The sequence below is a fragment of the Diaporthe amygdali genome (assembly GCF_026229845.1).
Source record: "Diaporthe amygdali strain CAA958 chromosome Unknown NODE_19_length_847323_cov_64_739301, whole genome shotgun sequence".
In the NCBI taxonomy this organism is placed as follows: domain Eukaryota; kingdom Fungi; phylum Ascomycota; class Sordariomycetes; order Diaporthales; family Diaporthaceae; genus Diaporthe; species Diaporthe amygdali.
The window spans coordinates 1-14016 of NW_026517039.1; the positions used below are offsets into that span (position 1 = coordinate 1).

The 14016-nt window shown below is 39.4% G+C and overlaps 4 protein-coding genes across 4 annotated transcripts; 2 read left to right on the forward strand and 2 right to left on the reverse strand.

Annotated features, from left to right (window-relative positions):
- Window positions 1–3969: 3969 nt before the first annotated feature.
- J7T55_010347 (uncharacterized protein) lies at window positions 3970–4391 on the reverse strand (the record flags this gene model as incomplete). The annotated part of the gene is made up of 2 exons (XM_053144881.1): window positions 3970–4147; window positions 4309–4391. 2 exons carry the CDS (start codon window positions 4389–4391, stop codon window positions 3970–3972), a joined length of 261 nt encoding a protein of 86 aa, XP_052992195.1.
- Window positions 4392–4989: 598 nt separating this feature from the next.
- On the forward strand, window positions 4990–6345 carry J7T55_010348 (uncharacterized protein; the record flags this gene model as incomplete). The annotated part of the gene is made up of 4 exons (XM_053144882.1): window positions 4990–5166; window positions 5223–5318; window positions 5370–5749; window positions 5838–6345. 4 exons carry the CDS (start codon window positions 4990–4992, stop codon window positions 6343–6345), a joined length of 1161 nt encoding a protein of 386 aa, XP_052992196.1.
- Window positions 6346–6976: 631 nt separating this feature from the next.
- J7T55_010349 (uncharacterized protein) lies at window positions 6977–9768 on the forward strand (the record flags this gene model as incomplete). The annotated part of the gene is made up of 4 exons (XM_053144883.1): window positions 6977–7401; window positions 7460–9545; window positions 9602–9677; window positions 9734–9768. The coding sequence occupies 4 exons, from the start codon at window positions 6977–6979 to the stop codon at window positions 9766–9768; spliced, it is 2622 nt and encodes an 873-aa protein (XP_052992197.1).
- A 527-nt stretch (window positions 9769–10295) lies between these two features.
- J7T55_010350 (uncharacterized protein) lies at window positions 10296–13816 on the reverse strand (the record flags this gene model as incomplete). The annotated part of the gene is made up of 6 exons (XM_053144884.1): window positions 10296–11664; window positions 11729–12368; window positions 12428–12965; window positions 13024–13184; window positions 13386–13659; window positions 13727–13816. The coding sequence occupies 6 exons, from the start codon at window positions 13814–13816 to the stop codon at window positions 10296–10298; spliced, it is 3072 nt and encodes a 1023-aa protein (XP_052992198.1).
- Window positions 13817–14016: the final 200 nt, after the last annotated feature.

Genomic DNA, 14016 nt, shown 5'->3' on the forward strand with positions numbered 1-14016 from the left:
ATTTAAAAATAAGTAATTAAAATTATAACTTATTAATTTAATAATTAAATATTTTTTAATATTTAAATTATAATTAAATTAAAGTTTAAAAAAAAAATTAAGCTTTAATAAATAAAGTTTTATTATTAAAAAAAATTGATATTTTAATAAGTAAAAATTTATTATTAGAAATAACTATAAAGTATATAAAAGAGTTAATAAAAAATTATAAACCTTTAATATATATAAGCTATTAGCTTATAATATAAAAAAATAATAAATTTAATTATTTTTTAATATTTATAATTTATTTTTTAAATATTTTAAAATTACTTAAAAGTTAAAAAAAATTAAAAAAATATTTATTTTTTAAGTATATTATAATTAAAGTAAGCTAATATAAGTTAATAAATAAAAAATATAAAAAAATATTACTTAAACTATTATTATACTTTATATTTAGTTATTAAAGCTATAATTTATATAATAAATATATTAATAAAAAAAAATTCTTTATTATTAAAGTAATCTTATAAAACTATTAAATAAATAGTAAAACTTAAAAAACTATTTAATAAAAAATAATTTTATTAAAGCTATATATATTAAAATTTAAATATTAATTAAATTAAATATATAAAAAATTATAAAAAGAAAAAAAGTAATATTAAAACTTTTATTTTTAAAATAAATATTTACTTATAAGTTTAATAAAAATAAGAATTTTATAAAATATAAAGTATAAATTTATATATAAGGAAATTTTTAAATACTTAACTTATTATAAAATACTTATATAATAATACTTATAGCTAAATCTTTTTAAATAGTTATTATAATAATTATAAAGTTTAATTTAAAAATTAATTAAATAAATATAATTAAAGTATTTTTAAATATTATAAAAGAGAATTATAAACTAATATTTTATAAGCTACTAAATAGCTTTTAAAAACTAAAAAAATATATATTATTAAAATATATTTTATATAAACTTTAAAATTTACTATTATAATAATATAAAAAATTTAATTATATTTTTAATTAACTTAAGCTTTTATTATTAATAAAAAAACTATATTTATTTATAAAATAAATAAAAAGTATTATAATAATTTTTTATATAAATAATATTTTAATATTTTATTATTAAAAATACTAAATAAAAGCTTTTTAAATTAAAAAAAGTATTAAATATATATATAATATAGTAAATTAAAAAGCTATAAAATAATTTTTAGATATATAAATAATTAAAAACTGCTAAAAAAGGATAATTAGCTTAGTATATAATATATATTTTAAAAAGATTATACTTAAATTTAGTTTAATAAATAATAAAAAGTTTTTATTAATAACTTTTTTATTAGCTAGTAAGCTATAAAAATATACTAGAAAAGCTATATATATTAAAATTAAAAAATATTAAAAGTATATAGGATTAGTATTATATATTATAATAATGCTTTATTTAAATATAGTATATATAACTATATAGCTTTTATAATTCCTTATAAACCCTAAACTTATATATTTTAATATAAATAGCTATTTAATATAATACCTTTATTTAATAAAAATATTAAAAATTAAATATAAAAAAAAACTTTAAAGTACTAATATACTTTTAATTACTAAAAATACTTTTTTTATAAATAATAAAAAATTTTAAAAATTATTTTAAAAGTTTATAATTATATTATTTAGTAAATTAATTTATTAAAAAATAATTAAATAAAGTATAATAGCTACTTTAATTATAAAAACTAAACTTATAATTTTAAACTATATAGCTAAAAATATAATAATACTTTAAAGATTTTTTATTAATATTTTACTAAATATTAATAAATTATAAGAAATTTATTATAATAATAAATAAGCTATTTAGCTTATTATATTAATAAAAAATAGGCTTATAATTTAATTAAAATATTTAAATATTTAATAAATATAATTAAAAAAATAATATTAAAAAAAAAGTTTAAAATGAAATACTTTAAAATTAGTAAAATACTAGCTAATAAGCTTATAAAGAATTTTATAAGGAAATAATTTAAATACTTTTAATTACTATTAAACTTTTATAATATAAAAGTATTAATAAATTAAGTTAAATAATATATATTAATATTTATAAACTTTATTTAGTTAAACTTATAAAAGTTTATTAATAGCTAAATATTTAAAGTATTAATTATATTATAATTTTAAAAAATAATATTATATTAAATAAAAATAATTTATAAAGCTTTATATAAAAGTATTATATACTTTTTTAATTATATTTTTTATTATATAAGTAAAAATATACTTTATATAGTGCATAAAGTTAATTATATAATAATTTTTTTTATTAATATTTTTAATGCTATTAAAGCTAATAGTTTAAATTTAATAAATAATTTTTTTATTAAAGCTTTTAATTAAAAAACTATAAAAAGCTTAAAAAGTATACTTTTTAATATTAAAATTAGCTAATATATTTAAAAATAATTTAATATATTTATTAATAGCCTTAATAATATTATTATTTATTAATAAGCTATTATTTTTAAATATATTTTTTATATTAATATTTTTAATATTATTATTAAGCTTTTTAAAACTATTATTTAAAAGTATAAAAAATAAATTATACTTATTTTTAATATTATTAAACTTATTAATAAAATATTATTTTAAGTACTTTTTTTAAATAATATAAGTATTTATAAAAACCTTTTTATTAAAATTAATAGCTATATTATAAAAGTCTTAAATATTAATATATAAAATAATAAAAATAAAAATATACTTTTTATTATAAGTATATTATAAATAATAATTATTATTATTAAAGTAATTAAAATAGCTATTATTACTTTTATTATTAATAAATAAATATATATAAATAAGGTAAAGCTTATTATATTAAATTATAGCTTTAAGCTTAAGCTTATTTTTAAAAAATAATTTATAAAGTACTTTATAATTATAAATAATAGTAAGTAAAATATAGCTAAATATTTAAAATTTTAAGCTAATATAATAAAAAGCTTTTAAAATATATTTTTTAAAAAAAGCTAAACTATTTATATTTAGTTTTTTAATGCTTTTTTTTTAAAGCTTTATAATATTTTTATATTTATTTTTAATAATAATATAAGCTTTTTTATTAGCTAAAAGTTTAATTATATTTAAATAAATATATTAGTAATATTTTAATAAATAAGTAATAATAAAAAGTATTTATAAATAAAAAAAAAGTAAAGTATTTTAAAATTAATAAAAAAGTTAAAAAGTATATTATTTAGTAATTTTTAATATATAATAAATTAGTTATTTATAATTTTTATTAATATAACTTATAATAAAAAAAAATTAATAAAAAAGTTTATTAATAAATATATAAATAATAATTTAAAAAAATTATTTTATAAAAGTATAAGTTTAAAATATATTAATTACTTATAAAAGTTATAATTTAAATAGCTATATATAAAGTTTTTATAAATAAAAATAAAAAAATATTATATATTATAAAATAAATAATAAAAAAAAGTTATTATTAATATAATTAATAATTATAAATAAAAGGAATTAAAAATTAAAATATATATTTTAAAGAATTATTTTTATATTTAAAATAATAGTTAGTATATACTATTATTAAGCTTATTAATACTTTAAAGTTATTATTACTAAATACTTTATTATAATTATTAAATGCTTTTTTAAAAAAAAGTATTATATTTTATTAAACTAATATTTTCTTTATTAAAATTCCTTTTAACTAGCTATATTTATAATAATTAATTTTAAATTATTTTTAAATAAATACTTAATAATATTTAGAAAATATATTATAAATTTAGTGTATATATAAGCTGCTAAAAGCTATTATAAGGGAGTATATACCTGCTAAAATACCTATAAATTATACTTTAAGGGCTTGCTCTTTGCTAAAGTAAACTTAGCTAAAATAACAATACTTTTATTTACGCTCTACTACTCGCTACGTGATCCACGGTGCTTCACATAGGTGAATACTTTCCTTTGCTGCGGCTCTGGTTTAGCCTGCTTTTCATTCTTGTGACTGGTTGACATGACCTTCTCGTTTGTTTTCACGACCTGCTTGGCGTTTGATTCGTTGTTGTAATCCTTGGAGAATTGACATGCCCCTGCGCTCGGGGTCGAGCCACGTATCAGTCGTCTTAGTGCGGACCAGCCCCAGTATGTCCAAAGACCGCGGCCTAAACAGCGCTAATAGTGCCATCACTTTTGCACAAGAGCTGGGCGAAAGATATTTTTCAGACCTTATAAGATTTGTGTGCTGTCCCAGCGCACATGAAGTTGGTAGTACGAGGTTTGGTCAAGCATCGATGCATGTTCCGGATGACGACGCGTGACAATGGTTGCGAGAAAAGCATTTTGGTGGTTCGTTATAGACAGGTGCCGAAGACTGAGAATCATAGTGCTCCAAGTAGTGTAAATCGATTGGGAACCGAACTATGGCTTTGACTACAGGCGTTGTGCTAAAAGTAGTTGTAGAGAACGGTTGTGAGAATTGGCGGTGATTGCAAGCCGCCTCGAAGAAAGCCTTACTCGAATTGTTGACCGGACATATTACCGTAGTGAGCAGGTGAAAAACAAGGGGTAGCGCGGGAGCCCCGACGAAAATGGAACTAAGGACATGGTGTGATGGAACCACTTTTTAAACACTGCAGATTAGTTTGTCTGGGGCTCAAGTCCTTGGAGCACATTGGACATCATTTCCGTTGTGGGTGCGCTGCCCCGGGTGCTAGCCCTTCTTTCGCACGAAAAGTGACCCTGTCTCCATATCTCTGAGACAAGCCTATTTTCTCCACTTTCGTTGATCTACAAGTGAGGACCTGATTTACAAAGAGCCCCGCGAGTTCGCTGCTGGACCATTGCACGACATTCGACCTTTTATCTTACAATGATCTTATAGCCAACGCGCCTGTGTCGCCCGTTGCGGCTCCGACGAAGAAAATGTCATCTCCAGGCATGGGGCCTCCCACTCAAGAGGACTTCGTCTACAGCCTCAACCAAGCGAAGGCGACAATTGCATTTGGTGCAATTGTGACGACTCTCACAGTGGTGTCTGTCGTCGCAAGATTATACACCCACAAGTTCATCATAAGGAGGGTGAGGATAGATGATGTTTGGGCAGTGATTGCAATGGTATGCCACCTAGACTCCGCTCGTGCTGGTTCCGATTTGTTTACACGTCTTCCTAGGTGGCCGTATGTGCGGTCAATATCTTGCAGAGTGTCTTTGTTTCAAATTACCTCCCTAGCATGACATCGATGACCGCAAATAGCGAGGGTGCGAAGGTATTTCGCTTGATTCTTCCTTGATTTGCAGTTGTCTAACGAAGCAAACAGATTGCTTACGCTACGATGATTACATACAACGTCGCCATGGCATCGTTAAAGATGACATTCCTGTTCCAGTTCTATCACATTTTCAAAAACGTCTACGTGATGAGGATTGTTTACACTGTGGCGATATTTATCGTCGGAGCCTGGAGTATCACGCAAATCTTCCTCGCGGTCTTCGTCTGCGTTCCTATCGAAGCCAATTGGAATCATGGCATCCGCGATCCTGTGTGTTTGCCAGCCTTCGTGTCAACATACATCAACTCATCGGGAACAATTCTGACCGACGTGATCGTCTTGTTCTTGCCTTTTCCGACCGTCCTGAGTCTGAAACTTCGCGGTCGTCAATGGTGGGCTGTATTTGGTATACTTGGCATCGGCGCAATGTAAGCTTGGTCCACCCTCTTAAATTTATTGTACTTAAACTGAGTCAACTTTCAGTGTTCCCATTATTTCGGCCGGTCGTATCCACAGTCTCATTCATGCGCCACCTAAAGGCTACATGAGTACTGCATGCTGGACAATTGCTGAGATCGGTGTCGGTGTAATCACAGCATCTTTGGCAACAATACGGCACCTGCGAGATCGCAACATGAGAACCCTGTTATCGAGAAGCTTACCTGAAAACCAGAGAGACTCTGTGTCAGCAGGAATCTTGCCAAGGCCGACACAGCAGATACCCCATCATATTTCTGGAAGCGAGGTGGACTTGATCGGTCAAAATCAATCGGCAGCGAGTGGCTCTCGGGATAGCATGTTCAAGCTATTTTCCAAGAAGCAAAGCTCGTGGACGTCGAATGCAGGCATTCATGATCCTCAGGCAGACTTGACGGCAAATGAAGGTGCGACAAAGACCATCATCACATCTTTTCGAAGAAGGAGAAAGGAGATGCCCGTGTCAGCGGGAGCTGCTGATTTTCTAGGAGAGTTCGGTATCCTGGTGGAGAGAACTTGGGAGGTTCAAGAAATCCGCATGGAGTAGCAATGCTACATACATTCAATGATTAATGAGATCCGAATAAGATAACGACAAGTAATACAATCAACAAAATAACGAAGGAAGTCTTACAATTTCTTTGTTTTGAGACTCTTGATAATTCTTTGGAGCTATCTGCCGCACGCCCGGTGCCATGAGCAGAGGAGGGACAGCACCGTATCAGTGGTGAAAATTGGATATCCATGTCCAAGTGCTCTCGAGATACGTTAGAAATTCGCATCACACCAAGTCGGGCCGCAGCATGTTGCAGGTATTTTCGTGATGAGATTGCCTACTTTCTGCCTATGCCAAATCAAGCTTTGGCAGGTAATAATAAGCTTGATTTGGCATAGGCAGAAAGCAGGCAATCTTACCACAAACCATTCAGCTACCATCACTTTCAGCACAGCCACTTCTCCCACAGCCACAGAGCACTGAGCTGAGCTGAAAGGTCACGCAGCATCAACCCCTCGTGCCCCAGTGAGCTCCCGTTTTCTCACTCAATAGTCTCGACACCTACGAATACTGTACAACTCGATTTTGGTAATTGTTGGCATTCCGTCTATCGCCATCGATTTTCTTTATTGCAGTTGCAGAGTCTAGGAGGATCTCTTCCACTGCTCTTTGCTCCTAAATCATGGACCCCGTCTCTGCTGTTGGCTTGGCATCTTCCATTCTCACCTTCGTGGATTTCGCTTGGAGCCTGCTCGGAGGTGCAGTGGAAATATATCGCTCAGTTGACGGGACTCTTGACGAGAATGCGCGTCTCGATGATGTGAAAGATGACCTTGACTCATTATCTGATCTACTGGGCGTGAAACCTCCTTGCAAAACCAAAGCTGAAAGGAGGATCGCCAGGATCGCGGAAGACTGCCGGGATGACTCCAACACGCTTCGAGACTTGCTCGCAGAGATTGCAGGTGGCAAGAATAAACGAGCCTTCTGGCGAAGTCTGAAGGCGAGTTGGTCGAGCATTAGGAGTCGAAAAGAAATCGCCGATTTGAAGGTTCGGCTGCAGGAGTACCGCTCAGAAGTTCTCCTCCATGTTACAATGCTCCTGAGGTGAGCTCATATCTTGACAGCTATATACCTCCTTGATTATGTTCTGACGACGATATAGAGAGGAGCAGTCGAGCCTTGGTCGAGGGATCGCCAAGATCAAAGATGACTGCTCCCAGCTGAGGATCGAGTTCAGAAATCAAATCACTAGCACACAAGATGAAATCTTGGATGCCATAGAAGCTTTGAACGGATCCACTGATGAAGCGAATTTGACGAGTGAATTCTCTTTGGTAGATATCTCGAAATTGCTTCTCGAGATGCAAGCTGAAATTCATAAAACACACCTTCAACACCGAGTTCTTCGTCAGCTTGTTTATGAAAACATGAATTCACGCGCCTATCAGATCCCCAAAGCTGCGCAAGACACTTACAAATGGACTGTTGAAGATGGTCCTGTCGAAGAATTGGATCAACGCAGACATGCGTGGCAAGTGTTTCTTGAATGGCTGAGGGTGGGAGACAAGATTCTTCATGTCTCGGGAAATGCCGGATCGGGAAAATCGACCTTGATGAAGTTTGTCAGCCAGCATGAACGAACTAAGGAAGAGCTCAAGGCATGGGCGGCATCGAAGACACTGATATTTTGTGTGTTTTACTTTTGGAATCCAGGATCCATGGCGCAACGCACCCTTACGGGGCTTTACAGCTCGCTCCTTTTTCAAGCGCTCACCCAATGTCCTGAACTCATGGAAGAAGTATTTCCTGTGCAAATTAGGAGAATGGAAACCTCCACCGGAGACGCGATGGTGGAGAGAATTCAAGGCTTTGATGAAGATGACATCGAAGAAGCCTTTAATTTACTTCTGAGCCGAGCTTCTCCAGACAATTACCGGCTATGCTTCTTCATCGACGGCCTTGACGAATGCAAAGGCAACAAGCTTCAGCATGAGGATTTGGCAAAGATGTTACAAAGCTGGGCCAATTTAGAAGCCGTAAAGCTTTGTATCAGCTCCCGGCCGTATTCGGAATTCATGGGGCCGCTCGCACTTCCCGGGAACAGACAGATCCAGCTGCACGAGCTCAACAAGTCTGACATCAGAGCCTATTGCCTCGACCGTTTGGGAAAGGATGTCGACGCTGAGAAGAGAGGCAAACTATGTCGAAAATTGGTTGAAAAGGTCCTTGAGCAAGCACAGGGCGTTTTTCTTTGGGTTCACCTAGTGATCGACATTTTGCTCATGGGATTCCGCCAGCACGATCCCGATTCTGTCCTTCTGGCCCGGCTCGAAGCATTGCCATCCGATCTGGACAAGTTATACGCGAAGTTGAGAGAGTCTATCGAGACTGACAGTATCCAGAGGACGAGGTCAAATCGGATGCTCCTACTTGCGACACACAGTCCTGGTCCCTCAAATTTGACGGCTATGGCATTTTCCTGGCTGGACGAATGTGACCAAGGCGGCTTGATGAATCCCAACTTTCCGCCAGCAAGTGGGCTAGATCCATACTCCGAAGACGAGATTTCCACAAGACTCGACCACGTCACAAAACAGATCAATGGGCTCGCGAGAGGATTTCTTCAAACCTATACAGACGGTCCTTTGAACGAAGGACAGACAGGAAGGCTCTTCAGAATCAGGGTTCAATTTTGTCACAGAACCGCCCGGGATTATCTACTTCAAACTGAAGACAGGCGCCGTGCCATGCTCAGGTCGTTTCCAAACTTTGAAAATTCTCACTTGTATACAAGAATCTTTCTTGCAGAAGTTATTCACGGCGGCCATTCAAAGAATCCTCATAGTCTTCGTCATATCTTCACGCCTCTCGATCAGTCAGTCCGCCAGAACGCGGACCCTGACTTGGTTAGCAAATTCGACCTCCCGGTTCAAAACTTGGAGCCGCCTCGCATGCTCAGACTAGTTCAAAATACCCTTTTAATACCACCGGTGGAAGGCCCAGCAAAAGTCTCATTCATAGCATTTGCTGCATACTGCGGGCTCGATCGTTTCGTCCTTCGCGAAAGTACCAGAGACATAACAGAGCTCAACGAGACATCTGTGAGCTGCAACATCCTCTTAGCAGCGTTGAGCGGGGAGCATTACAATCTGGCTTTGGCGTTGTTGAACTTGGGCAAGGGAATGACCCAGCTGTGCGGAGTATCTGAAAACAATGAGCAGATACGCTATGCGCAGACACTGGTTCCCGTGTGCGTCATTGCCACTGCAGAGATCTTCAGGCAGAACTTAGGATCCTTTCGCAGCTCAGGGAAGTGGATAGAAGCGTCTTTGGAGGTAATGAAATTACTTTCGCAATCCAGGGCCAGTCTGAATATATCGGTGTGGATGACAGTAAGGGGGGTTAAGGGACGAAATGCTTCTGAAACGTCAACAAGAATACGAGCTCGACTCGACGGCGCAGAGGTTGTGAAGCTCATCGAAACGTCTAAGATGAGAACGGATGTTTGTGGCTCCAAGCCACTGCTTCAAGCGACAGGTACAGAGAGAAATGGCCGATTTACCGAAGGTGGACTACAATTGTTGATGGAGTGGGTTGCGCAATCCAGTCGCGAATCCGGAAATGAAAGTCTCTTGTACTTGGAATCAGTGGATTGGTCATCGGAAACACAGAGTTTGGTGAAGCTCGAGGGCTATACTAGATTGTACTAACGCTTGCAGTCAATATGCGTATGGGCTGGGTGAAGGAACGAGGGCCAAAACATCAATGTCATCTAGCACGAGCAGGTTGCAACTGATTTTACTAAAGTAACCTCGAGCTCTCTAGTCAATCCTGATATCTTTTAAATATGGGCTTAACTATAAATACATTTAGAGTCTCAGCGTGTGCTTGACGAAACAGTGTTTACAATTCCAGTCCTCCTGTAAACTTTCGAACGCCCAGAGTCACTGACCACTCGAAGCGTCTAGAGTTCAATACAACGAACCCTCGTTTGATATTCACTGGTAAGCCAAACTGAAAGACACAGTCTCAATAGTCAGATAGTCCTCCGCAACATCGGGGTCACCAAAGATCCGCAATGTCTTGACAACCAGCTCATACTGCCCAGGCGGCACGACAGTCCCATCAGCCAGCAGACCCGTGAACGGTGCAACGTAGTAGTAGCGTGGCAGGTAGGTAACAGGGTATCCGTACACGCTGCCCGCAATAGTAGTGCCCAGGACCTCGGTCGTGTTGCCAGTGTAGTTCGAGCTGAGCGGGACGACATCAACGCGGACGATGCGCGCGCCCAGGTCGAGCTGGTACGTAGCGGCCGGGTAGGCGATGCTGGAGTCCGGGCTCTCGGCCGCGGCGAGCGTGGGGTAGGGCACGGTGAAGGTGGTGTTGGCGGCGACGGAGCTCAGGTAGGGGTCGCTGTAGGTGGTGAGGTAGGTGTAGGTCTGGTCGAGGTTGGTCGCGTTGTACAGGCTGCCCGCGACGCCCAGGTACGGGACCGTCAGGCTGTCGCCGTTGGTGCCGTTGATGGCGATGTAGCCGCTGTACACGGGCAGGAGGTCCGCTTCCAGGCCCGCGGGGAGGGTCGGGGACACGGTGATGTTGGCTGTGGTGCCGGCGGGGATCTCGATGGTGCTGTCTGAGAAGGCGAGGGTGGCGGCGACGTCTGTTGTTGGGTTGGGGAAGTACGCTGGCCAGGACGCGGGCTCAGTGAGTGTATAGGCGGTCAGAGCTGGGACGTGGTTGAGCGTGTAGGTCACACTGTCGGAACCTGTGTTCTCGATGCCGAAGGTGTAGCTGTCGACGAAGTGCTCGGTGTCGTTGAAAGAGATGCTAGCGACACTCAACAATGTTGTGGTGAAAGCTGCATCATAGGCCTGGATCAAGCCCGGTCCTTGCTGAGCCACTGGAGCGAGCCCAGAGTAGGTAGCAGTACCGTCGTTCCACAAGTTGGCCTTGGAGGTGGTAGTGATCAGATTGCCGAGAGTCGTTGGATCGAATGTGCCTCGCACCTGGCCGACAAGTGCGTAGATGGCTGCGACTAGGGGTGTGGCCATTGAAGTTCCGGAGAGAACGGCGTATCCACCCAGAGCGAGAGGCCAGGTGGAGAGGACGTTGCCGCCGATTCCAGCGACATCTGGGTAGACATCAAGCTCGTAAGTCGGACCCCAGCTGGTATATGTGCTGGCATAGCCTCCGGTGAGCGTGTTCTGGACTGAGGTGTAGAACACGCCTGCATAGTTGGGGTCGATAAAAGTCAGGATGACGTCCAAGCCATCGTTGAGCTCCTCGACGAATTGGGCGCCCTGGTCTGCCGAGACCATACCGGCTCCTAGGATAGAGCTAGCACCGGTGATGTCTGCCGAGATGACTCTGTTGGAATAATCGTAAGCATGATGAGTCGCAATATGACAATGGTCAGCATTTTTGAACTTACTCATCCGTGTTGGCGTAGAAAAGGATATACTGTGCACCGAAAGCAGCCGCATTGTTTGCCTTGGTTGCGAAGGTGCAAGTTCCACGGCGGATCAGGACGATGTAGCCCGACAGGTCAGGGGTGTCAGCTGGCAGAGCCGAGCAGGCATCATCGACTACAGTCGTGGTGTTGCTCACAGCCCACAGAGGCAGAGTCACATTGCCAAAGGGAACAGAGCTGGCGACCCATCCGAAAGGGGTGGAAGAGTTGGCCTCGCTTGTAGTGTATGTGCCCTCAGTCAACAGCTCGGGGTACTCCGAGTTGTCGAAGGACGCGACCGAGGTGACACCCTTTCCGTCTGCGGCAGCACTGCCAAAGAACTGGCCATACTCACCAGCGTTGCCAGCAGCAAGAGTGCAGGGAACGCCAGCCTCGACAATGCGCTGGGTGGCTACGGACCAGGGCTCTTCGCTCCAGCCAGAGTCACCTCCGATGGAAGCCGTGATAATATCGCTGCCAGCCTCGTATGCTAGGTTGAAGGCAGAAATCAGGACGTCGTCTGCACTGCTGCCATCGCATCCGAAGACTCTGAACGCCCCTAGGGTGACGCCAGGCGCAGCACCGGTGAAGTTGTACTCGTTTGGCTGAGCAGCAACAATACCTGGACTATCATTAGCAACTTCCAAGGAGTACCGCAGACCAAGTCTGGATTCGTCTCACCTGCAACGTGCGTTCCGTGACCGGCGCAATCATAGGGGTCAGGATCCGGCACCGGTGTGTTGTAACCAGTATAGTTGTCGCCAACAAGATCGTAACCGTACGATACCAGGTACCCTTCACCAAAGCCACCTCCAAGAGCAGGGTGGAGGTAGTCGACGCCAGTGTCGATGATGCCGACCTTGACGCCGGTGCCGGTGTAGCCAGCAGCGCGGAGTTGGTCGACCTGGGTCTGCACGTGGGTGGAGAAGGTGTCCACCTCAGTGCCGTTGTATTGCCGCTTGCGGAGCGCACTTGCGGCTTCTTCCGGAGTGATGCTGGTCCCTGTGGTGATCTTCTTCTCGATAGGAACGTTGATGCGGCGGACTGGCCACAGGGCCTTGACCGTCGCCAGGGACACAATTTCGTCCACAGTCTGGGCCTCATCAACTAGGTCCTCAAGCTTGAACGACGCGCCCTTGAAGAGGCTGTAACTGAGGTTCAAGCGTTCGGAGAACTTAATGTTCTTGGAGCTGAGACTATCATAGAAAGAGCGAATGTCCTGCCACGTCTTGTTAGATGAATGTATCTAGTGAATTCGTCTTGATGTTATCTCTTACGTGAGAGTCTTCAAACTCGACCATGTAGGCGCCGGGAATAGTAGCATTGCCCTTGGGAGCCCTTGCACTGGCCGCAGACACGGTCGAGATGAGAGCTCCGCCCAAAAAGGGGAGTATAGAAAAGAATGGAAGCATGGCCGAACCGTGCGTGTCACAAGGGACTATAAAACTGGAAGAGAAGATGAAGGGCTGGGGGACGCGCCTCTCTGGCTACCTACCAAGGCGTGGACCGGACATGTCTGCGATATCATGAATGCTGCCCCTTATATACGGCCGCGCACACACAATGCTAGATACAGCAGACGCTATCCATCGCGACCGTTTTTCTTCTTCGGCATGTGGAGGTGGCAAGGAGAGCTCACCCGACCATAGACCAGAGGGCAGCATCAGATGCAGGATGGGCGGTCTTGGCTGCTTAATCTGGGAAGGACGGGGACGATGCAGGGTGCCATTTGGGAGGCCAAAGCCGCAGATAGGAACGCGAGCGCAGGAATAGGTCGCATTAGTATCGGTGCGGTACAGCAGGCCGTACGCGTCCCACCTGCGCGTGCTGATATGAGGGTATGAGGTGCTGGTGGTGAGGTTGCACACAAGTGGATGGTGTTTGCCCATGTTGCCAATCTCATTAGGCGGCCCCTGACAGCAGACCAGCAGGGTAACATTGCTGGGGCCAGGCGACGACTGTCGAAACTGGGGTACTCACGTGGAGTTCACCGCGACCTTCCACATCTGGCCAGGCACGGTTGTGATTATTGGCGCCGCCAAGAGAAGACGTGATAAGATACCGCTGCATCGTTTGCATACAAAAGGGGTCGGCTGCCACCAATCACCTCTGTGCCAGCAGCCTGGGCGTGAAACATACAGATAGAGTGCAGCTCTCATGGCGGTTCGGCCCGGATAACTACCGCCGGTGGTCGCTGACGAGAGATTCTTGTGGACTTGTTAATCGCAACTAGGGACTACCTGTAGCCATTGTGATCAATTACCGTCAAG